The 21,393-nt window shown below is 38.3% G+C and overlaps 3 protein-coding genes across 9 annotated transcripts in view; 2 read left to right on the top strand and 1 right to left on the bottom strand.

Moving 5' to 3' along the window:
- Positions 1-80: 80 nt before the first annotated feature.
- LOC103397509 (uncharacterized) lies at positions 81-3,051 on the top strand. The gene is made up of 4 exons (XM_008335790.3): positions 81-343; positions 743-872; positions 1,020-1,153; positions 1,249-3,051. The coding sequence occupies exons 1-4, from the start codon at positions 224-226 to the stop codon at positions 2,008-2,010; spliced, it is 1,146 nt and encodes a 381-aa protein (XP_008334012.1). The 5' UTR covers positions 81-223; the 3' UTR covers positions 2,011-3,051.
- On the bottom strand, positions 2,663-8,164 carry rsrc2 (arginine/serine-rich coiled-coil 2). Of its 2 annotated transcripts, none has more exons than XM_008335792.3 (10): positions 7,997-8,164; positions 7,255-7,335; positions 7,028-7,068; positions 5,930-6,093; positions 5,725-5,850; positions 5,509-5,625; positions 3,948-4,027; positions 3,618-3,865; positions 3,398-3,487; positions 2,663-3,316 (listed from the first exon to the last, which is right to left on the bottom strand). In XM_008335792.3, exons 2-10 carry the CDS (start codon positions 7,328-7,330, stop codon positions 3,128-3,130), a joined length of 1,131 nt encoding a protein of 376 aa, XP_008334014.1. In that variant the 5' UTR covers positions 7,331-7,335; positions 7,997-8,164; the 3' UTR covers positions 2,663-3,127. The 2 variants fall into 2 exon arrangements, with proteins under 2 accessions (XP_008334014.1, XP_008334013.1); XM_008335791.3 differs by having other exon boundaries at positions 7,255-7,392; positions 7,997-8,161.
- A 648-nt stretch (positions 8,165-8,812) lies between these two features.
- kntc1 (kinetochore associated 1) overlaps positions 8,813-21,393 on the top strand; it is a 26,888-nt gene continuing 14,307 nt past the window's right edge. For 4 of the 6 annotated variants that reach the window (XM_025053268.1, XM_025053267.1, XM_025053266.1 and 1 more), the window contains exons 1-31: positions 9,125-9,265; positions 9,376-9,496; positions 9,767-9,882; positions 10,099-10,177; positions 11,544-11,621; positions 11,693-11,727; positions 11,814-11,924; positions 12,321-12,414; positions 12,610-12,662; positions 13,082-13,188; positions 13,283-13,337; positions 13,431-13,529; positions 13,634-13,677; positions 13,785-13,844; positions 13,966-14,041; positions 14,182-14,307; positions 14,430-14,596; positions 14,695-14,806; positions 14,913-15,056; positions 15,144-15,200; positions 15,558-15,629; positions 15,996-16,115; positions 16,303-16,446; positions 16,534-16,629; positions 16,751-16,854; positions 16,945-17,047; positions 17,123-17,257; positions 18,849-18,968; positions 19,381-19,453; positions 19,760-19,827; positions 20,794-21,092. In XM_025053268.1, the coding sequence (XP_024909036.1) occupies positions 9,125-9,265; positions 9,376-9,496; positions 9,767-9,882; positions 10,099-10,177; positions 11,544-11,621; positions 11,693-11,727; positions 11,814-11,924; positions 12,321-12,414; positions 12,610-12,662; positions 13,082-13,188; positions 13,283-13,337; positions 13,431-13,529; positions 13,634-13,677; positions 13,785-13,844; positions 13,966-14,041; positions 14,182-14,307; positions 14,430-14,596; positions 14,695-14,806; positions 14,913-15,056; positions 15,144-15,200; positions 15,558-15,629; positions 15,996-16,115; positions 16,303-16,446; positions 16,534-16,629; positions 16,751-16,854; positions 16,945-17,047; positions 17,123-17,257; positions 18,849-18,968; positions 19,381-19,453; positions 19,760-19,827; positions 20,794-21,092 (3,209 nt within the window). Of the gene's footprint in view, positions 9,266-9,375; positions 9,497-9,766; positions 9,883-10,098; positions 10,178-11,543; positions 11,622-11,692; positions 11,728-11,813; positions 11,925-12,320; positions 12,415-12,609; positions 12,663-13,081; positions 13,189-13,282; positions 13,338-13,430; positions 13,530-13,633; positions 13,678-13,784; positions 13,845-13,965; positions 14,042-14,181; positions 14,308-14,429; positions 14,597-14,694; positions 14,807-14,912; positions 15,057-15,143; positions 15,201-15,557; positions 15,630-15,995; positions 16,116-16,302; positions 16,447-16,533; positions 16,630-16,750; positions 16,855-16,944; positions 17,048-17,122; positions 17,258-18,848; positions 18,969-19,380; positions 19,454-19,759; positions 19,828-20,793; positions 21,093-21,393 lie in introns of all 6 variants that reach the window. The other 2 variants (XM_008335787.3, XM_025053265.1) reach the window with 2 other exon arrangements.

Genomic DNA, 21,393 nt, shown 5'->3' with positions numbered 1-21,393 from the left:
ACTGTTTATTCTTTCCTTTTCCTTTGAAGTTTTCAAAGAGGCGTGGTTGCTTCTTTGACCTGTAAGACCTTGTGGAGGAACCCTTATTCTCAAGTGTATTTTTTATGCCGTTTGTTGTGGTCGTACAACGTGTACGTCTTCTTTATTGTTGTGGTTCGGGCAGATCGTTCAGGGTTCTTGTACCACCAGAATCAATTGTGCAAAGTATATTTTTGGTCCAGCAATGTCTCTTTGTTCTCCTATCCACTTATCTCTGCCACAGTGGGACGTAGGCTCACGGAAAATCCGCTTTATGTACTTGGTCAATTTGACGTCGTTCAGACTTACAGCGTGTCCACACAAGGTGAGCTGACCATCTCGATTACACATGAAAGAACCCCAGGCATTGAAACAAGTAATATATATTGTTACATACAACATCCTCTTCCTTGTTTTGCAACGATATCATAACTACTTGAACAAATTAATAGCCATTTACTATCGTAATGTGATTATAGTATTAGGAATTCATAATGTGTTAAAAAGCCATAAAAACTAGGCAGGAAAGTAGGTGGAAAGTGAACTCCTTGTCATAGTGACACAGCACACCACTGCACACAACGAAATGTGACCTCTCCTTTTAACCCATCACCAAAGTCACCACTGCCCTGTTTATCAGTACGTTATCTGTCTTAAAAAAAAAAAAAAAAAATTAATTATTGTTTTAGTGCCATGGATCAAAATTTTGTCTCTTTTTTTTCAGGCTCAAATGATTCCCCTTTTTTTAGGAGCTGACGTATTGTCCAGCACTGATGTCCGTACAGAGAACCATCCAAGATACCATGCAAAGTTTGCAAAGAAAGGACTGGCTACAAAAATCCAATTTTCATCTGGTACAATGTTTGCACAAAACGATAAGATGCATACATGGCATGGCAGCCTGTTTGTTCTTCTTTTCTTCCTCACGAGCATTGTGCCCTGAGATATATTTATACCACTGTTGATAACAGGCTAACAATCACTTCAATGTTTGCTTCCAGAATTCAGGTTTTATGGATTGAAGGTTCCCACTGCAAACAACAGCCTTTGGTTCTATAGCATTCAAGGACTTTTTCGAGTAGCTTTTGAATTATACAGTAGACAAGAGCAGCTTGCCGTGCTTGAGACTTTCCAGGTAGTATTTTTGTGTACGTTTAGATATATCTGCTAAAAATACATAACTTTACCTTAATGTGTATTGCAATGATCTTGATATTCTTTTCATTTTAGGAAATTTGGAAAACACAAATCAACGACAGCTCTCTGAACATGACGTACATCCTCAGCAGGCAGCTGGACTTGGCTGTGCCCAACAATATGTGTGGTGCAGAAGCAGGGAATGAAATATCACAACCTCAGCATAGCCACATTAACGAGGAGTTGATAGTCATAAATAGCAGCGACATCAGTGATGGGTCAGCAGATCATGACTATTGTTCTTTTTCCAACCAGAGTTTAAGTCTAGTTTTATTCTATGTGAAACAAAAAATGCAACGCTTGGATGATATCCTTTCTTCAGACACGCAGTCCCACTTTGAGAAACTTGGAAATGTGCTTCTGTTATTGGAAACCTTAAATAAGTACTTGAATGGAAATTTGGATGAAAAGGATGTGACACAAAGTGTGTTGGCCCTGCTTCAGGCCAGAGACTGGGGCTCACTGTATTCAGGTTCCCTGCACAGTTCTTTGGGACAGTGGCTGGGCCAGGAGTTTCATGCAGCCAACAGCAGTATAAGCCAGAAGGTGGAGAGCTTTAAAGTTCAACACATTGAGAGAATAAGTGACCTACCACCTGCTGACGAGCTTGTTACAGAACTTTTCCCAGAAGCCATGCAAACACTACTGCTTCATTGGATGGGACTGAGTAAGGAATCCGCTATGGATAAGAGACGTAGCGAATGCCCAATCCTGCTCCTCATCCTGGAGTTTGCTAACCACAATCTCATCACTGGTGTTGCTCATGTGCTATACTCAAGTCTTATATGTAAATAAAGGCCACATTGGCATTGCAATTAGACAACTGTGCATCTTTGCACAGACCATTCGATTGCAAAGTCATTCAGTAGTAGCAACTAAGAGCTGGTTGAGAGTTCTAGTATTTTTAGGCACTTTTAATCATCAGGACCCTTGGTGCCACAGGGTGTTTTAAGGCACCTAAATGTTTAATGCATGCCTTCCCTGAAAGACAATTTCTTTCATGGAAGGTATGCATTAAACATTTTGAAAAACAAGCTATGGAACCAATCACTTTAGACAGCTGATTGAGGCAGGGTATGTCCTGAACAGTTTGCTAGACAACTGTAGGGTCACATAGAGACAACCTTTCACTCTCACACCCGGGTCAGTTTGCCTAATGTCAAATCTGTATATTTTTGTGACTAAAGAAAAACCATGCCCACATGGGAAACATGCAAATGATATCAAGAAACGAAAAGACAAACCTGGCAAAGAATGAACTTCCTATTGTAAGGCAAGTGCACTAACTACTACTGCCTCCAGCTCAGGAAATGAAAATAGTATTTGAAGCAATCTTCAAAAACCAGCAAAATAACAATTAAAACCTGGTTGTGGTTATATTACCACAGTAGAAACTTTATGAGATTGAAATGTAAAAAATCACATTGAGAAGAAGTCTGAAACGGTGTTAAACACAAAACTAATTTATTTAAACATTTGATGTAAGCAATTACTTTCCCTAGTTCAAATGACTCCCTGAACAGGTACTCTATGATCAGTGGCAGTCACAGCCAGAAGAATGACTTCAGCACTCTGGTTATGACATTGACCTCAGACACATTTTGCTAAATGGTTGTAAACAGTGTTCACTTGAACCACATCAGTTTATGTTCAAACACAAATTAATATATTTGTTAAAAAAAACTATAACATTTAAAACCAAGATCTAAACAGCATCAGTCACTGACATTGTGCCTTTTGAAGACAAACAGTTCATTCATCACTGAGATAAACTCAGCGATTATCAATGTCCCAGTATGTGAAATGTGTCTATAAATAAATTACAGAGTCAGAGCAAGATTCATGCAAGCTTCAGAACTAGTGTTGAACTGGTTGTCCTATGTCACATGATTCTGACATTCAAGCTTTGGCACTAAACTGAATCCATTCCACGTGAGAATGAGGAAGAGAAGCCGAGGCCCATTCCCCTCTGGGTGTGAGTCTGAGAACGAGCCATCTCATACTGAACGTCCAGGTTCCTAAACATCTCCTCCTGCTTTTGAAGTGTTTTTATCCCATCATCATTCAGTGGTTTAGAAACCTCAGCTTCATCGTCCTCTCCCTGTTCAGACAGTGACTCTTGATTAGTGGTGAAAGCAATGTAGGATTTTTCTGGGGTAATCAAAAATGCAAATATACTCACTTTGATACCCATTAATTTGCGAAATTTAACATTTTGGTCCTTGTTTCCAAAGTTTAGTTTCTCCCACAGTTCAGCCGTCTGGGATTTGTCCTGAAAAAAAGAATTAACATTGGTATTGACACAATTAATCAATTATTTTTCTGGTCACTATTTATCAGATATTTGCACATGCTAAGCCTGCATTGCAGTAGTGGATAAACCCACAAAAATTGTATCATACCCCTTCTTTCTTTCCTTGCCAAAGTAGTTTTCTTTTTTTCTCCTGCTCGGCAAATTTCATGGGGTTTACCGCAGATGGGTTGTAGTAACTGGGCACAGCGATACCAGTCTCTGCTAGTGTCTTTGCTTGGAGAGCTGCCATTTGTGCTGCCATGGCAATCTGAGGTGTCACCTGTGTCCCAGAGGCCAAGAGGGCCGCAACATTGAGGGCAGGGTTTGTGGCAGCTGCAGCAGCAATAGGGGCTGCAACTGGGAGAAAAAGACAAAAAATGAAGGAACTGACAAATGAGTCAAGCTCTTAGAGAGTTTGCAGTAATTAGGTGCTTCTTACCAGCAGCTATCTCCTGTTGCTGTTGTTTCTCAAACATTTCTTTCTCCTTCTGCTCCTGGAGTTTCTTTGCTCTCTCCAGTCTGAATTGAGATCATGTATTTTACTTCACAGGTTAAACGTATTTAAAACAAAGGAAACTAGGTAGTCACAATTTTAGGAATAACAGTAAACACACTACTGTTTTTTTTTCAGTTTTTCACTGAAAATGATTAGTTTATTGTGTCATTGCACTCTGAAATTAAGGCATAGAACAAAGATGCAATTTGAGTTAAAAATGAAATCTATTTATAGACCAAAATGTATTCTAAACTTTAGAATAGCCACCTTTGGCAGATATAACAACTGAACACACTCATGGCATTTCTCCTACAATAGAAATCAAATATTCTTCAGAAAGTTCTTCCCATGTCTGTTGCAGAAGTTCCCATAAATGTGTGGCTGTTGTAGGTTGCTTGGCTTTCACTTTGCTGTCCAGTTTATCCCAAACCAGCTTCATGGGGTTTAAGTCTGGAGACTGTGCTGGTTCTTCCATGTTTTCAAGCTTATCACCTTGTTCTTTTTCCTGAGGTACTTTTGGCATAGCTTGGACTTGTGTTTTGGGTCATCATCTTGCTGTAGGATGAACCTCTGACCAACTAGGCCCATACCAGAGGGTATTGCATGGCGCTGCAGAAGTCACCGACCCTGGATCCAGCAAAACAGCCCCAGACCATCACACTTCCTCCTCCATGTTTGATAGTTGATGTCACACACTGTGGAACCTTCCTCTCGCCTACTCGATGGCGTACAAAGATCCTGCGTGATGAACCAAAATTTGAAGTCCAATGGCAGTGTTTTGTGGCTCAGCAGAGCCTCTTTGGCTCTGCTTTCTTGCTGCAACTCATCCTGTCAAACCTGCAGCTCCAAGTCATCTCCCCACAGTTGAAACTGAGACTTGCCTACTACGACCACTTTTAAGCTGTTGTTCTGAGCCACCTATCACGCAAGCTGTTAACGCTCAGAGACTTGTCCTTTGATTCAGTTGTGGCTTTTGGTCTGCCAGACCACTTCCTGTCAGAGTTTTCCCCAGTTTCTGAGTGCCTTTTGATGGTGAAGAAAACTGTACTCACTGACACCTTGACTTTCTTTAAAATTTGTAGGAAAGACGTTTATTTTTGTGTATATATATTAGTGTTATGATGGTCTGTCTCTCTTCCATTGTTAATTGCCCTTTTCTCGCCATTTTTGTAGCAGCACACTACTTTCTGCAGTACAATGCTGTTCACCTGATGCTCATGAGAGTTTGGTACCACAGTGGTTTCCAACACTGCTTTTATTCAGACAAAGGGGGTTGTAAGTAATCCAGAAAGGTTGGGACATTTGCAAGAATTATGATTCAACTTTCATAGCTTTCCCCTGAAAATTGCCTTTTTTTAACCTCTGGCTGTTCAGTACTTACCTATGTATCATTTCAAGCAATTCGTTGGACTTGCACAACTTGAATTGCAATAAATAACTGGAAAAATTAGGGTGTTCTAAAACTTTTGACCGGTAGTGTATATGTCAATACAGGAGACATTACCTTCTGGCCAGAGCCTCCTGGGCATCCATAGCTGTGTTACGGCCCCGGAAAACAGGTGGACTTGCAGTCCGACTTCGACTCTTTCGTCGTACTTTTTCAATCCTTTTCTTACGCTCTCTGTTTGAGCAAACATTTAAAAGAGAAACTAGATGAAAAAACAATTGTTTTAAGAGATTAAAACGTAATAACATAATCTGCATTTTCAAACACATCTACCTGCTTTTGCTGCGGCTTCTGCTGTGATGACGGCGTTTGGCCCTCGAACCTGAGCGTGACCGTGCCTTTTTCTTTTTGTCTCTGCTACGTGAACGTCTTTTCTCCCTGCTTCGACTGTGATGCCGCCTATAAAGTCACAAGATCAGTTTATATGTACAGCATGGCAGTGTTTATCTGGCTTAATGATAAAAAAAACCCCACTTACCTCTCCCGTGAGTGTGACCTTGACAAGCTCCTGCCCTTGGAGGGTCTCCTATCTTTACGCCTGGATCGCTCCTCTCCATTCTCTGCTAAAAGTCTCTCTTGCTCTTGCTGCTCCTCTATTCGTTTGTGTGATTTTGGTGGCTTCTCCAAGTCCCTCCTTCGTGCCTGTATTAAGAAGAAGTTGTCTCTTTCAGGAAAATAGTGCAACAAAAAGAGTTAGTACCAAGGCTGATAGACGGTACGTAGTAAAATTCTGACAGTCAACAGTCAGACGGTCACTTCAGTAACAAATACCAATATCATACACATACAATATCATTGTCATAAAACAAATGTATGAGAAATTGACAAAAATTAACTGAATCATAACCAGCATATATGAAACTTCTTGCATCTCTTAATAGCAAGAATGCAAATCCCTGAATGTAAAAACATTTTACCAAAATACTTTAAGCTTAATACCTTTTATTTACAGTCAGTTTTACTGCTACACCTCATGGTGTTTGGACAGTGGTTACAAAGATTTATTAGCTTTTCCACATTTAATTCAAAACATTTTAGAAACTAAAAAAAAAACAAAACAAAAAAAAAACAAAAAACATTTTGATTTATTATAACTATAAAAATAATTGTGCCAATCCTTACTTCAAGAGATGCAAGAGTTTATTCCAAATTCTCACGGAAGTGGTAAACAAGTAGGAGTTTAAATTGCAGATAGTTACCTGTCCCCGTAGTAGGCATATTATTTTGCTATGTCAGCAGGGTCTTCTGTTCAGTCTCTTCGTGCATTAGCACGCTGAGTATAATTTATTGTAGAAATGTTATCATGTGATCTATGCACAAGGTGTTACAAAAATAAAATAAAGCTACTCTTTATCATTTGATCTTGTTATAAATAATTGCACGCATCTTAGAATTGCCGGGTTACAAAATACCCTGTTCCACATGAGTCAACAATCTGTGTGCTTTTGTAATTCTTAACTTGGGTTACATATCATAATGTATATAATACACTCACCTTGTCTTTAAATTAACAAAGAGTGACCCTAAAAATAACTAAGAAGTGTTTTTAAATCATAACATTTAATTGATAATTTACCTCTTTACTCCTGCTTTGACTTCGTCTGTGTTTTCTGTCACCTGGGAGAAAACAAATAGCCATAATTTAAAATAATATTACAACAAATTACTTGTAATTACAAGCAAATTACCTGTTTAAACGGAGAACTATGTTTTTCTAAAAATCCATATAACACAGATGTAAACACAAATACACTGAGACATTATCCAGCGCACATGTTTTCTCATGTATTAGACAATACTAACGTTTACGATCCCTGGAGTGTGATCTTGATCGTGAATGGTGATGTTTTGAGCTTCTGGGAGATCTTGAGGACTCCATGCTGCCTTTATGTGGTAAACAGAAGAGCTTGAGCTTGTCAGGTCAACTAAGTCATCACTTGTCTGAAAATAAAATTAGTAACAGGTAATCGGTTTAGCATATGGATTCAGTATTATTGACAACTAAACATTTAACCTAAAATATAGTTGATTTCTAATCGATTAGTAATAACAGTATTGTATTCATCAGTTATGCTAATTTTATAAAATATGTAATTTCCGTCGGACACGCTTGCATTCGTTACATTCATAACACGTTTGGATTAGTCATCTTGCATGTATATAGCGAAACATCAAACAAATATATCTGCTATTTAGTCTTTGACTGGTTAACAAATGCCTACGGTTTGAATTCACTCTTTACGCCGTCCTTAATCGAAGCAATGGCTCCATATAAACAATTACTAAGCATTCGAGACGTCATCGAGAAGTAAAGCGGAATATAAAGACACCAACATTACTAACAAAATCTTCCCGTCTGGCCAAAGTTTTGCTTAAAAAAGGTCAGTCCAAAAATTTAGCGTAAGCTAGGTTACGAATCTAAGAGAAGCGCACCGCCATCTTTGTTAGATTATGATAACCGAATCATACTGTAAACTGACATAAACAACGCGTATGTACAAGACAAATAACATGAATTTGGTGGCATTTACACACTAATACTTACTGGATGAATTCAGAGGGCTCTGTGGTTAAATAATTCCGCAAATCCACAATGTTTAGACGCTTAAGGAAAACCAAAGAGCTACTGTTTCAGACGACAAGAGGTTTCTGCTCATCTTCTACTGTATAGCTTGGTTGGCAAGTACGAGAAATGACTACTATCGCCACCTATTGGATCGACGAAGTCAAGTGACAAAGTACTAGTGGTGTGCGATACTGCATGTTTTGGTATCGATTCGATACCAAGTAAATATGGGGCCGGTATCGACGATACCGATCCGATACTTTTTAAAATAAATAAGGTAGATGCATCATTGAAGTAAAATGTGCGGAGCGGCGAGTTCGGCGACTTGGCTGTTTCCTCTTGCCGAAACCGCAGCATTGCAAACAAGAGCGGAAGTTAAAGTAAAGAATCGATCTCACCAGTCTAGTATCGATCCGATACAAACTTGGTATCGATACTATAGATATCTGGATCGATCCGCCCACCACTACAAAGTACCGTAATACGACCGCTGCAGTTAATCTGGTAATATTATAAAAGTGGCCTTAACTGACGATTTAAAAAAATACGAAAATGTTAATTAATTTTGTTTATAATTTTCATTTAGATATATTGGAGAACTACATGCTTCATTAATAGGAAAATAAATAAACTCTTTTTTACGTATCTGTAAGTATGGAGTACTTGAAACTTTATGGTGCGCCCCTAAAAATTGTTTTATGGCACTTTTCACATGTTCTTAACCTCCCGAGTTACGTCTCTCAGACACCAGCTACATTAAGATTGGGGGTGATTCTAAAAAAAAAAGGAAATTGTGTTTGTTTTTAATGACAAATGAATATTATGAAATTATATCATGGACTTGGTGTATATTTCTATTTACTTTTACGAATTAAACCGAATGTGAGACGAGATCTAAGGCGGAAGTTGCGACTGCAAGACAAAGTTCTGGGCGAAGAATTTCTCCCTTAGTCCCCTTAACCCGCCAAAATTAGAAGATAAAACACAAATGCCGTGTCGTGTAGTTTCGTCGTCTGATCGTACTCTACTTTTCAAGACATAATTCAACAGTAAACTGTCGCTTGAAAATTTAAATAGTCTTAATTTTGTCCGTCAAAGGTTTTCGAAATGGCGACGTGGAGCGACGTCGAACTCCTGTCAAGTGAGGACACCAACAATCTGAAGTATTTGAGCAGTGACCCTAAAGAGGACAGCGGCAACGGCTTGTATCAGGTGGACACTCTTGTCAAAATTTCCACCGCTGATGAGGTAAATGTTGACGTCCATATTTGACACATAGCCCTGATTTTTGTATATGACCGCAGAGTTGAGGTGATTGACAGGATGATGAGGATGGTGGTGGTGATTGTTTCCTGCAGGTTCTAAGAGGCCCTCGTTTCTCCTCCTCTGGTGGTTCCAACTGGAGCGTCGTTGTTGTTGACAAGACGGTTATCCTATTTGACCAGACCTACCAGAGTGTCCGTCTGCTTCTTCATTTTGGTATGGACACGTTACTTACTTTCCTCTTTAGGTCAACCGAATCACTGTACAGTCACCGTGCACTTACTTATAATACGTAAGAATAATTTAAATGTTTATGACGAATTTTGATCCACATACATATCCACTTAGTTGCTGCAGATTCAATTACTGCACATTCCTGTATCTACTTTAACACACACAATATAAATAATATTAGAAAGTTGTAACGTTCTACAAAATTCCTCCTTTAGATCGTCCTTAGTAATCCACTTAAATCTCCTTTTGCAGAAACTGATGTAAATGCTATTGGCATTTGTCTGGATGGACAGTTTCTGTTGGTGTGTGAAGGAAATGGAAATCTTCATCTGATCTATGTCCCACAGAAAACAATCCTTCTCACCAGGGTATGCATTTGTATGAAATGTTTTATAAGATGTGCTAGAGCAATATTGCACTTTATTATCCTAATGTTTCCTCTGTTTTTTATTTATTTATAAACAACACTTCATAGTGTATAAAAAGGTTTACATAATTCGTTAGTAATGCAGTAAAAGTAATGTAATCTTTTAGCTGTCAAAGGTTTTACATGTTTTATATTGTGTCTTTGTGGTGTATTTTAGACTTTGGTCGAGAAGCCATCTCATAGAGACAAGAAAACATATTTATATCTCATCATCGAAGAGGACAAGGCATCTTTAGGTGAACTTGCTTTATGGTGCTTAAATGTTTAAAATGTTTTATCTGTCAATATCAAAATATTTACAATGGGAATCAAAAGTTTTGGCACCCCAGGTAAAAGTTTGTATTAATGTGCATCAAGAAGCCAAGGAAATATGCATACATCTCCTAAAGGTATCAAATTACAGATGAGACATTCCTGTATGTCAAAAAAAGTTAGATTTTATTTCCATCATTTACACTTTCAAAATAACAGAAAACAAAATAATGGCATCTGCAAACGTTTGGGCACAGGCAGAGTTTATAGCATGCACCGCCCCCTTTGGAAAGCTGAGACCTGACAGTGTCATGGATTGGTCACAGTCATTGTCTGGAAAGACCAGGTGATATAAAATTTAAATGCCCAGACTCATCTGACCTTGCCCTAACAATCAGCACCATGGGTTCTTCTAAGCAGTTGTCTAGAACACTGAAACTGAAAATAGTTGACGCTCATAAAACAGGAGAAGGCTATAAGAAAACAGCAAAGCATTTTCAGATGCCAATATCCTCTGTTCCGAATGTAATTAAGAAATGGCAGTCATCAGGAACAGTGGAAGTTAAAGCAAGACAGAACAGCTCACAGGATTGTGAGAAAAGCAAGTCAAAACCCACGTTTGACTGCACGATCCCTCCACTGGAGTTGTGGTACACTATTCCACTATAAAGACATTCTTGTACAAATATGGTCTTCAAGGAAGAGTCACCAGAAGAAAACCTCTCCTAAGTCCTCACCACAAAAATCAGCATTTGAAGTTCGCAAATGAACATGTAGACAAGCCTGATGTATTCTGGAAATAAGTTCTGTGGACCAATGAGGTTTAAATAGAACTTTTTGGCCGGAATGAGCATAGGTATGTTTGGAGAAGAAAGGACACAGAATTTAATGAAAAGATGAGGATGGTAAAAGTACAAGGAAAAAATGGAAAATTCAATAAAATTTCAGCAAATTTTTCTCAAAGAATTTGAAGACTTTTGTAAGAAAAAATGGGTGAAGATCCCTCAAACAAGATTTGAAAGACTCTTGGCTGGCTACAAAAAGCCTTTACAAGCTGTGATAGTTGCCAAAGGGGGCAGTACAAGGTATTACCTGCAGGGTGCCCAAATGTTTGCAGATGCCATTATTTTGTTTTCTGTTATTTTGAAAGTGTAAATGATGGAAATAAAGTCTAACTTTTTTTGACATATTATAATAGTCTCATCTGTAACCTGATGCGTTTTGGAGACACTTCCATCTTTCCTTGGCTTCTTTATGCACATTAATACAATGTTTTACCTGTGGTGCCCAAACTTTAAATCTCCACTGTATACAATTAAAATTATTAATTATGTTAATTCTGTGTTACAGGGATGTATCATGTGCTTCTTGTCATTAATGATGGTTTTTTTCACATTACAAACCTTGCTTTGGCAAAGATTGAAACAGGTATGAAAAACCATCAACAGGTCAACATCAACACTCCTTGGAGTTTCATTAATTTAACTTTTTTTTTCCAGCCATTGAAAAAATGGACCTGTGCATGTTGACAGAGGTGTGTTAAAGTTGTATTCTAATTATCTTAATATACCCATATCGGCAAATCAATTTTAACTTTTACCTTCCATATTCTTCATGTAGCTTCAGAATCTCATCAAGATAGATTTCTACTCCACCAAGGATTACCATGATGAAGGCTGCAGCACAGCAGTGATGTTCTGCCTGGACCAGGAAATCTACGTATTGATTGGGGTCAGTATTTATGGCAGAATTTTAAATAGTATTTATGAACTGGACTGAACGCTTGAATACATTTTTAATTGTCATTGAAAACATGAAGAGGACTAAAGCTTGTAATACCCTGAATAATAAAGGGTGGTTTTGCTATTTTTAAAAAAATGTTTTTTAAGAAACAGTTTAATTTATTTGAGTAACCTGATTAAAATATAAATAAAAGCTTCCTTACGGAATTGTAGAAATGTCATCTGAAAAATTTAAATACTCTACAGCTAAAATTACATTAACTTTTATTGCACTGACAGTTGTGCCTCACTGCTGTGTGAAAATATGTTGTAATTGGGCATCTCAAACCAACCACATGCAGTGAAGATGTAACTTAAAAAAGTATATGATGGTTTTTCTTCTCAGGGGGACAAAGACAATGCTATAACTCAGTGGTCAGTGGACCACCATCAGGCTAAGATGTGTCTGGTTCATTCTGTTGACAGAAGCCTAATTCCAGGTGGGGTTTGTTTACTTGATGTTCTGAGGCTAAATACTTCACCTATTTAAAGAGATGCCCACCATTGTCATTGCTATAGTTTTCTCTTATTTGTAGATGTCCCTTTTTGGACATTCATGTATGTATGTATGACCCCTGTGTTGATGTGAAAGTCATTAAGATGATGTGTTGACCAATCCTCTGGTTACTTCCAAGGTGTAAGAAAGATGGTGGTGGCGGAAAATCTCTTGTATGTTCTTGACACAGAGGTGAGTTCTGAGCAATGATATCAATCCATGGCAGTTGTCCTTAAACAACAGGAAGTTGATTTTGGTCACCTAGTGAAACTTAAGGTGAAACTTAAATTAAGGGAATGTAGAGAAATACGGAAGTTCTTTTTTATCTTATCTTTAATATCTATCTTTATCTTTATTTTTTGTTTTTATAAACAGTTCAAGTTTCAATTCGTCTTAGAACATTTTGACTTGCCTCCATGCTGATTGGTTGCAGGTGACAGGCTTTTCCTGATAAAAGAAAATGAATCTTATTTTAAACAAATCATTTAGTTTGTGCCCAGTGCTGCTAGATTTTAATTTTGGACATAGTGGAGGTATTTGAAATATTTTCAGACATGTGGTCTAAAAGGTTTCCCGTATGAGTAGATTATTTTGTCATCTAATTTTCTCAGGATGTTCTAAGTCTGTGGGATATGCATCTCCTGGTCATGATTGCCTGTTGGCCTGATATGGCCATCCATGATTTTGTGCTCGCAACAGAATGTGGCTCCACCTCCAGGTTGGCCCATGAAACATATATTTAATTACCAAATAATAATACATGCCTCTTTGAAACGGCAATCTCTTCATGCAGCAGCATTTGTGTTTTACAGACAGGACACGGGCAACATGAAGATGATTGCACTGAGTAAAAAGGACAGCAGTCAGGTTCAAATTATTCTACAGAAAGTTTAGCAGGTTATTGAGGAGATTCTATGAACAGAGAACCTAACTTTGCTTTACATTTAATTTTTATTTTAGATCAGCAGACTGCAAATCCGACTTTTGCCCTCCATGACTCTTTGCTACTCTCTGGATGTATCATCGGTGTCTTGTCTTGTTCAGACACAACTAAACGTGGTGACAACACATTGAGTTACATTGTAATATTCATATATTTGTTTTTAGTGTTTATATTGCTGCATATTTAGGAATGGTGTGGGGGGTTTTTCTTGTTGTTTTAGGACACATTCTATTTAGTTGAAGGGATTTGTCTGAACCATGAAAGGTAGGAAGATTTTTTTTTTTGTTTTTACCTTTTTGATAATATATTATAACTTAACCTACTTTCACGTCAAAAATTTAACTTTTTTTTGCCTTTTTTGTTTTGAACAGTGAGGCGCAGGACATGTCTGTTGTTGTAAGATGCTTCACAGAGGCCCTGCCTGAAAACAGGTACCTGCTTATGAATTGTATATATCTCCATTGTGGGATGAATAAAGGACTTAATTAAAGAAGTATTGTTGTTGTGCTATACTGAATAACTACAGTGCTAACGAGGTTCAGTTATTCCCAGATTCAGCAGACTCCTGCACAAACGCATGTTTGAAGAGGCTGAGAAGTTTGCCATCACATTTGACCTGGACTTGGAGGTCAGTGTCTGTAATTATCACCTTTACTTTATGTGGCTTTAATGAACTACGTTTGTTATTCATTTGTTATATAAATGTGATCTCAAAAAAATATTTACATGTTGCTTCAGACAAAACACAACTTACTGTCCTGTTTTTAGCTGGTTTACAAGGTAAAGCTTGACTTTGTGCTGGAGCAGCTGGCCTCTGGATCAGTGGGTGGTTATGGACAGGAACTGTGGTCTGAACTTGTGGATGAAGCCAAGACGAACCTGAAGAAAATCACAGTGAGTCAAATAATGCTATTTAAGTGATTTGGCTTACTCAGATGTGGATTAATTGTCTACCTGCTAGTGCTTATTCAACATGACCAAATTTCACTAATTGAAGTTATGTTTGTGTGATTTAGGATGAGCAGTACATAGTTGAATACTGCCTCAAAGCTCCGTGGCCAACCTTTGACACAGCAGAGACAATGCTTAACCACGCTGCCTCACAGTACTCCTCCCTACAGATCCATGAGGCCTTGGCCAGACTGGCAACATTCTGTAGCCTTTATAGCACAGAGCATTTCAAGTAAGTTGAGTAGGCATCTTTTAGAAGTTACAACCTAACATCCATTGATGTATACTGATTCTGTTCACTCACAATTCATACATCTTTGTCATCTGTAGTAGCATTGCCTGGATTGAATTTCTAAACAGTACTGACAGACTAGGAGATGTTCTGACTTACCTTAGAGAGGGAGACCTTAATGGTGCTCAACTCCTTTGGCTCAGATTTGAGGTAACAAACAACAAAAACTTCCAACTCGGCTATGGCAAAAGCCAAATCGGCAACATCCTCTGATTGATACCAGTTTATATTTTTTTGTACTCTGTTGTTTTGACAGGGAGAAATTGCATCAGAGTTTGACAAGCAAAAACTGGAAACCCTTCTTTGTGCTATTCCGGAGGATGTCCCATCCGAACACCTGTGCCCATGGTTTGGGAGAGTTTTTGTTCCTTTTGTGAGGAGAGTGCTACCTACAGAACAGGTGGGGAATATTCTGAGTGATGACATTTTCATCATGTTGTGCTGCTTAGCTTTCAGTAATTAAAGTTGGATCTGTTTGCGGCCATAGAAAATCCTAGCAAGATGGATAGCGCAGAGGGCCAGGAACTTGGAGCTGATGGAAAGGGTAAACTCATATAAATATATTTATAGTTAAGTAAAAATCTGAATATATTGTAAAACATGAACACCAAAAAACTAAAATCATAGTAACAATAGGAGTAATTGAAAACATGGAAATGCTATGAGGGCAGCCAGTGGTTTTGGATTGGTCTTGTTAAGAAGATCACAGGCTCTAAACTCACCCCAGTTAGCTGTGTCATGTAAACACTAAAATTCTTCTCATTCTGTGTGTTAATGAGTGTGTATACACATCTATATGTTAACAATGACCAACAAAGCTTATCATTAATGGCATCTGTACATAGGGCAAATCTCTTAAACCTGTGACAATACAGAAAACAGCTAATATGACATTTTACAGGCTGCTTGGCCTCAGAATGGGCTGGACTTGGCTGTTCTCGGTCTGCCTTCTTTATGGACGTGGAAAAAATCAGTAAGTTGTCCGCTCTTTTCTCTTTCTTCACCCAGGTGTGTACCATATTTTCCAGACTATTAGTTGACTATAGGTTCTTTTTATCCTTTGGCTGGGGTTGCGACTTATATTCAGGTCAGACTTATATATTAGAATATATAATTTCACGTTATTTTCACACTGACAACCGGTACAGGGCACTAATGCGACTTATATATGTTTTTGTTTTGTTTTTTCATCATTATGCATTCTTTTGGTATGTGCGACTTATACTGCGGAGCAACTTATAGTCCTGAAAATGTATTAAATGATACTGCTGAAAGCTCAAAAAAGATGTTGACCATATATTATCAAAAAAGTGTATCATTGTTGTGCATATTTATTAAGGATGAAAGCTATGGCACAGAAGACATCGAAAACCTCAGGTCACTGGTGTCTAACCTCCGTCAGCTGCTGGACCTCCTCCATAAATATGGCTGCAGGATTAAACTGTCAGACTTTGAGAAGGTTTGTTTTTAGTTATTGTTAAACACCTTTACAAATTCAAGGAAGGATTTTTTGTTTTGCTCAGCTAGAAGAACAAAGCAATGAATCAGGTGAGACACAAGTAACGCACTTGTGTCTCTAGATGTCAGTATAAAACAAAGGATCAATGGAATGATACTACTTTTTGTGCTTATTTGTTTAATAAAAGGGGAATATCCGCAGCATTGCAATCTCCATGCTGGACAAAGTGAAAGCACCTGAGCTCATTGCTGCAACAGTGGAGAACAGCATCCTACCCTATGCTGAAGACCATGACATTTTTCTGGATGAACTGCTGCTACAGTATATCAAGGTTAAAAATCTTTGAATTGAGCCTCGCATATAATTTGTTTTCTTTTTCCTGCTGTCATTTTTTTAAATCATTTAATAATTTCCTTAGGATCTACTGCAGCACTGCAGCTATCAGACCACTACACTTTTTGCTGAATGGGAGGCCAAAGCAGTGGCTGTACTGGGCAGCATGACGGATATGGATGTAGGTTCCATTAATGGGTTAATAAGTAACAGTTCAAGTGAAGAATATCAGAAAAATCTTTGAAGAATTTGGAAAAAAAAGAAAGTTGTGAAATCCAACATTTACTTTTGTTTCCTGGCAGCTGATGGTGGACGCTGTCCTAGAGATCATGCAGAAAGCTGTGGTACCTTGGAGTAATGCGGTGGAAAACCTGGTGCAGCAGTACCTTGAGATGGATGGACCAAAGTACATTTTTATATATATATGTATATATAAATATTATTTTACATTTTGTTAAAAATATGTTGCTAACTGGCTTCAGGACCTTCTTTGTAGACAAGAGCTTTTGAAGGAAAGCTATCATCTGATGGAAGTAAGGAAACTACTCCGGGGCTATGGAATCCGCAGCTTCAACCTGTCTGACAGCAGTAAGATTATGGTACGTGCAACATGGGTAAATTTCTTCTCTTTTTTTTTTCCTGAACAATTTCTGAAGATGTGGCCTTTTCCTTAGACACTGATTAGATACATCCTGAAGCAAGAATTGCCAATGTCTTTGGGGGATGCTCTGAAACTGGGTGAAGCCTACAATCTCTCAACATCTCAGATAAATTATCTGTATCTTGTCCAGCTCATTGGTCATGGCAAGGTATGATAGTCAATGCTCTAGCTATATACAGACCCTTTCCAAAAAATTAGAATATCATAGAAAAGGTTATTTATTTCCATAATTCCATTCAAAAAGTTAAACTTATATATTATAGGTCATGGCCCTCAATTTAAACATTTTCAAGAATTTATTTGTATATTTTTACATAATTTGGGCTTCCAGCTCATGAAACCCACGAAAACAGGAATTCCAAGAATTAGAATACTGTGGAGAAATCAACATTCACTTCTCAGTTTTTGCAGAAAGAAATAAGGATTACATCAAATCAATCAAAAGATGGTATTTTCAAAATGATATGTCAATCTTCAATACTTTGGAATACAAAGGAATCCTTTTGCTGTAATCACTGCGTAGATGCGCCATGGCATTGATGCAATCAGCCTGTGGCATTGCCTAGGAGCTATGGAAACCCAGATTTCTAGTGGAATGGCAAAATATGACAGGAGAAGATGCACCAGCAAAAGAAATGACTGTGGGCTTCAGTGGATTATCAAACAGAAAATTCAAGAATCTGGCAGAGATCCAGAAAGAGTGGAGTCACAACTTCAAAAACCACCACATTCAGACACATCCAAAAGATGCACTATAATTGTTGGGTTCCTCGGGTCAAGCCACATCTGAGCCTGAGCCAACGTAGGAAGCGTCTCAACTGGGCCAGGGGGAAGAAGGATTGGACTGTTGGCCAGTAGTCCACGGTCCTCTTTTCTGATGAAAGTAAAGTGTGCCTTTCATTCGGGAATCAAGGTCCAAGGGTTTGAAGGAAGACGGGTGAGGATCAGAATTCAAGCTGCTTGAGGTCCAGTGTGAAATATCCACAGTCAGTCATGATTTACCAACACCTGCAATGTCCAGTGCAGGTGTTGGTAAACTCTGCTTTCTTAAATCCAAGGTCACCGCAACAGTCTACCAGAATGTTTTAGAGGACTTTACGATTCCTTCTGCTGAGAATCTGTATGGAGATGCAAATTTTATCTTCCAGCAAGACCTGGCCCCTGCCCATACCGCTAGAATCACAGTGCTTGACTGGCCAGCCAACTCGCCGGACCTAAACCCCATTAAAAGTCTATGGGGTATTATGAAGAGGAAAATGAGGGGCACCAGATCCAAAAACTAAAAACAGCTGACATTAAACATTAAGGAAACCTTGGCTTTCATAGCTCCTATGCAATGCCACAGGCTGATTGCATCAATGCCACGGAACATTGAGGCAGTGATTAAGGCAAAGGGGTTCCCAACCAAGTATTGATGATTGACATGGTGTTTTAAAAATACCATATTTTGATTGATTTGATCCTAATTTCTTTCCTTTTTTTCTGGAATGAATGTTGATTTCTCCACAGTATTGTTTTTTCCTGTTTTTGTGGGTTTCATGAGCTGAAAGCCCAAATTATGTAAAAATAAACAAATAAATTCTTGAAAATGTTTAAATTGTGGGCCATGAATCTATAATATATGAAAGTTTAACTTTTTGAATGGAATTATGGAAATAAATAAACTTTTCCAGATATACAATTTTTTTGAATCCATATTTATTCCGCATGTCGTTAGGATTTTCTTATTTTACTCACAGATTAAAGAATGTATGGCCATCCTGAAGAAACTGTCATCTTCAGAGGCAAAATTGGTTATAGAACGTCTTACCTCGTGGGCCAGGCTGCAGTTGGAGAAAAAAGTGCACACATCTGAGGAGGTGAGGATGGAGAAGATTGATTTGTGTTAAAATTAACATTTGGATGCCTTTGAGAAGCCTCTGTTTTTTTTTACCCATTATCCTATAATTATCAAGGGGTATTGCAATGTATAAAAAAATGGTTGCACAAAAAATATTCAGAATGTAATATTATGAATGTGATTATTTACTTAAGTTTACTAATAATGTGTTCTCTGGTAGAACTAATATGATTAATGTAGGATTTTTATTTGGTATCAACACTATTCTAGTGTTGATGATATAAATATGTTTCTGTGAGTTATGTAAAACATTTAATCCCACTGGTCTAATCTTTACATTTAGTATGCACAGTATGTAGTATAAGACTGTATGGATAAATACTCATACTTTTTACTTTACTACATACTTTTACTATATTTATTGTCAACAGTACAAGAAACAGCAGATGTTGGTAACTCAGGTGATGGTGGAGGCACTGAAGTACTTGCAAGTCATCCAAAAACGTGAGCATTCATTATACAGAAAGCTTTGATTTCAATCAAATTTTCTGACTCATGAAAGTACTTTTTTTCACCTCAAGTTTATTATATAGTGGACTACATTTCAAGTGTAGATTTACTTTGCGATGTGTTGACGGTGAGCTCCCATCTTCCTCAGAAGTGTCACTTGATGTTACTGTTCTCACATTTAGACAACAAGAACTCAGTGGAAACTGCAGTTTTGTTTAAAGATCTGAGATATGCATTAAACCTATGTAAAAGATGATAACAGAGAGGTAAGAGAATCTTTGTATTCGTTTATCATTGCAGAAGATATTCTCAAAATCATGGAGTGTGAGAACAACCTTGCCATGTTTAAGGAGATCGCCCACCTTCAGGTGAGCTTCAATAAAAATGTATTACCGTATTTCCTAGTCATTTTTGTTAATATTTAATTCTTTAACTGATTGACAGATGAGGTCAGACAGGAGTCCCCATGGACTATGTTGTTTGCAGATGACATTGTGATCTGTAGTGAGAGTAGGCAGCAGCTAGAAGAGAACCTAGAGAAGTGGAGGTTTGCACTAGAAAGAAGAGGAATGAAGGTCAATCGCAGCAAGACAGAGTACATGTGTGAAAACGAAAGGCAGAACAGTGAAATAGTGAGGCTACAAGGAGCAGAGGTGGTGAAGGTGCAGGAGTTTAGGTACTTAGGATCAACTGTTCAGAGCAGAGGAGACTGTGGAAGAGAGGTGAAGAATAGAGTACAGACAGGATGGAACAGCTGGAAAAAAGTGTCAGGAGTGATCTGTGACAGAAGAGTGTCAGCTAAGGTGAAGGGAAAGGTTTACAGGACGGTGGTGAGACCAGCCATGATGTATGGTTTAGAGACAGTAGCAATAGGCAGAAGACAGGAGGCAGAGCTGGAGGTGACAGAGTTAAAGATGCTAAGATTCTCTTTAGGAGTGACAAGAATGGACAGGATCAGGAATGCTGTCATTAGAGGGACAACACAGACAGGAAGGTTTGGAGAAAAAGCTAGAGAAGCCAGATTGAGATGGTTTGGACATGTGCAGAGGAGGGACAGTGGATACATTGGTAGACGAATGTTAGAGATGGGGCTACCAGGTAGGAGACAAAGAGGAAGACCAAAGAGGAGATATATGGATGCAGTGAGGGAGGACATGCAGATAGTTGGAGTCAGAGTAGAAGATACAGAGAACAGGGAGAGATGGGAAACGATTCACTGTGGCAACCACTGAAAAAAAGGGAGAAAGCCGAAAGGCAAAGAAGAATTTCCTAGTAATTTCATTGTTCTTGAATTATTAAAATCCTACCATTTATTTTGACATGTTTTCCCGGAGGACTTTGATGTATTCATCACTCCCTCTAACTTTGAGGATCCAGAAATCAGAAAACAGATCAAGGAGCTTCATCTCACAACCTACGAAAACACACGAAGGCGCCAGTCATCCAAAAGGAAAGCTACGACTAATTCAGTCGTGGCTAATGATCCGCACGGCAAAATAAAAACTATTTCAACTGAGGCCGGTCTGCATCGTCTGGGAAGACAGCTGCAGCACACAGAGCAGGAGCTCTGGTCTGAGTTGGCCCTAAGAGCTTTGGAAGTGGGAAAGGTTGACAAGGCTCTGAAGATCCTCAGGTCTGTGTTTATAATGGTTAAATGACATGTTAAAGGTGGAAAAAACTCTTTAATTAGTGATTCTGCTAGGAAAAAAGTGTTGTCCTTAAGCTTTAAACCAACAGCAGACCCAGACTTAACCATTAAAATCTGCAATTAACCATCTTCTTTTTCTTTCGGCTTTGTCCCTTTTTTTTCAGGGGTTGTCACAACAGAGCATTGATTTCCATCTCTCCCTGTTCTCTGTATCTTCTACTCTGACTCCAACTATCTGCATGTCCTCCCTCACTGCATCCATATATCTCCTCTTTGGTCTTCCTCT

Source organism: Cynoglossus semilaevis, chromosome Z (assembly GCF_000523025.1).
Source record: "Cynoglossus semilaevis isolate Cse_v1.0 chromosome Z, Cse_v1.0, whole genome shotgun sequence".
In the NCBI taxonomy this organism is placed as follows: domain Eukaryota; kingdom Metazoa; phylum Chordata; class Actinopteri; order Pleuronectiformes; family Cynoglossidae; genus Cynoglossus; species Cynoglossus semilaevis.
Note: the sequence above shows the minus strand (reverse complement) of the source record. Positions and strands in the feature narration are given on the sequence as shown.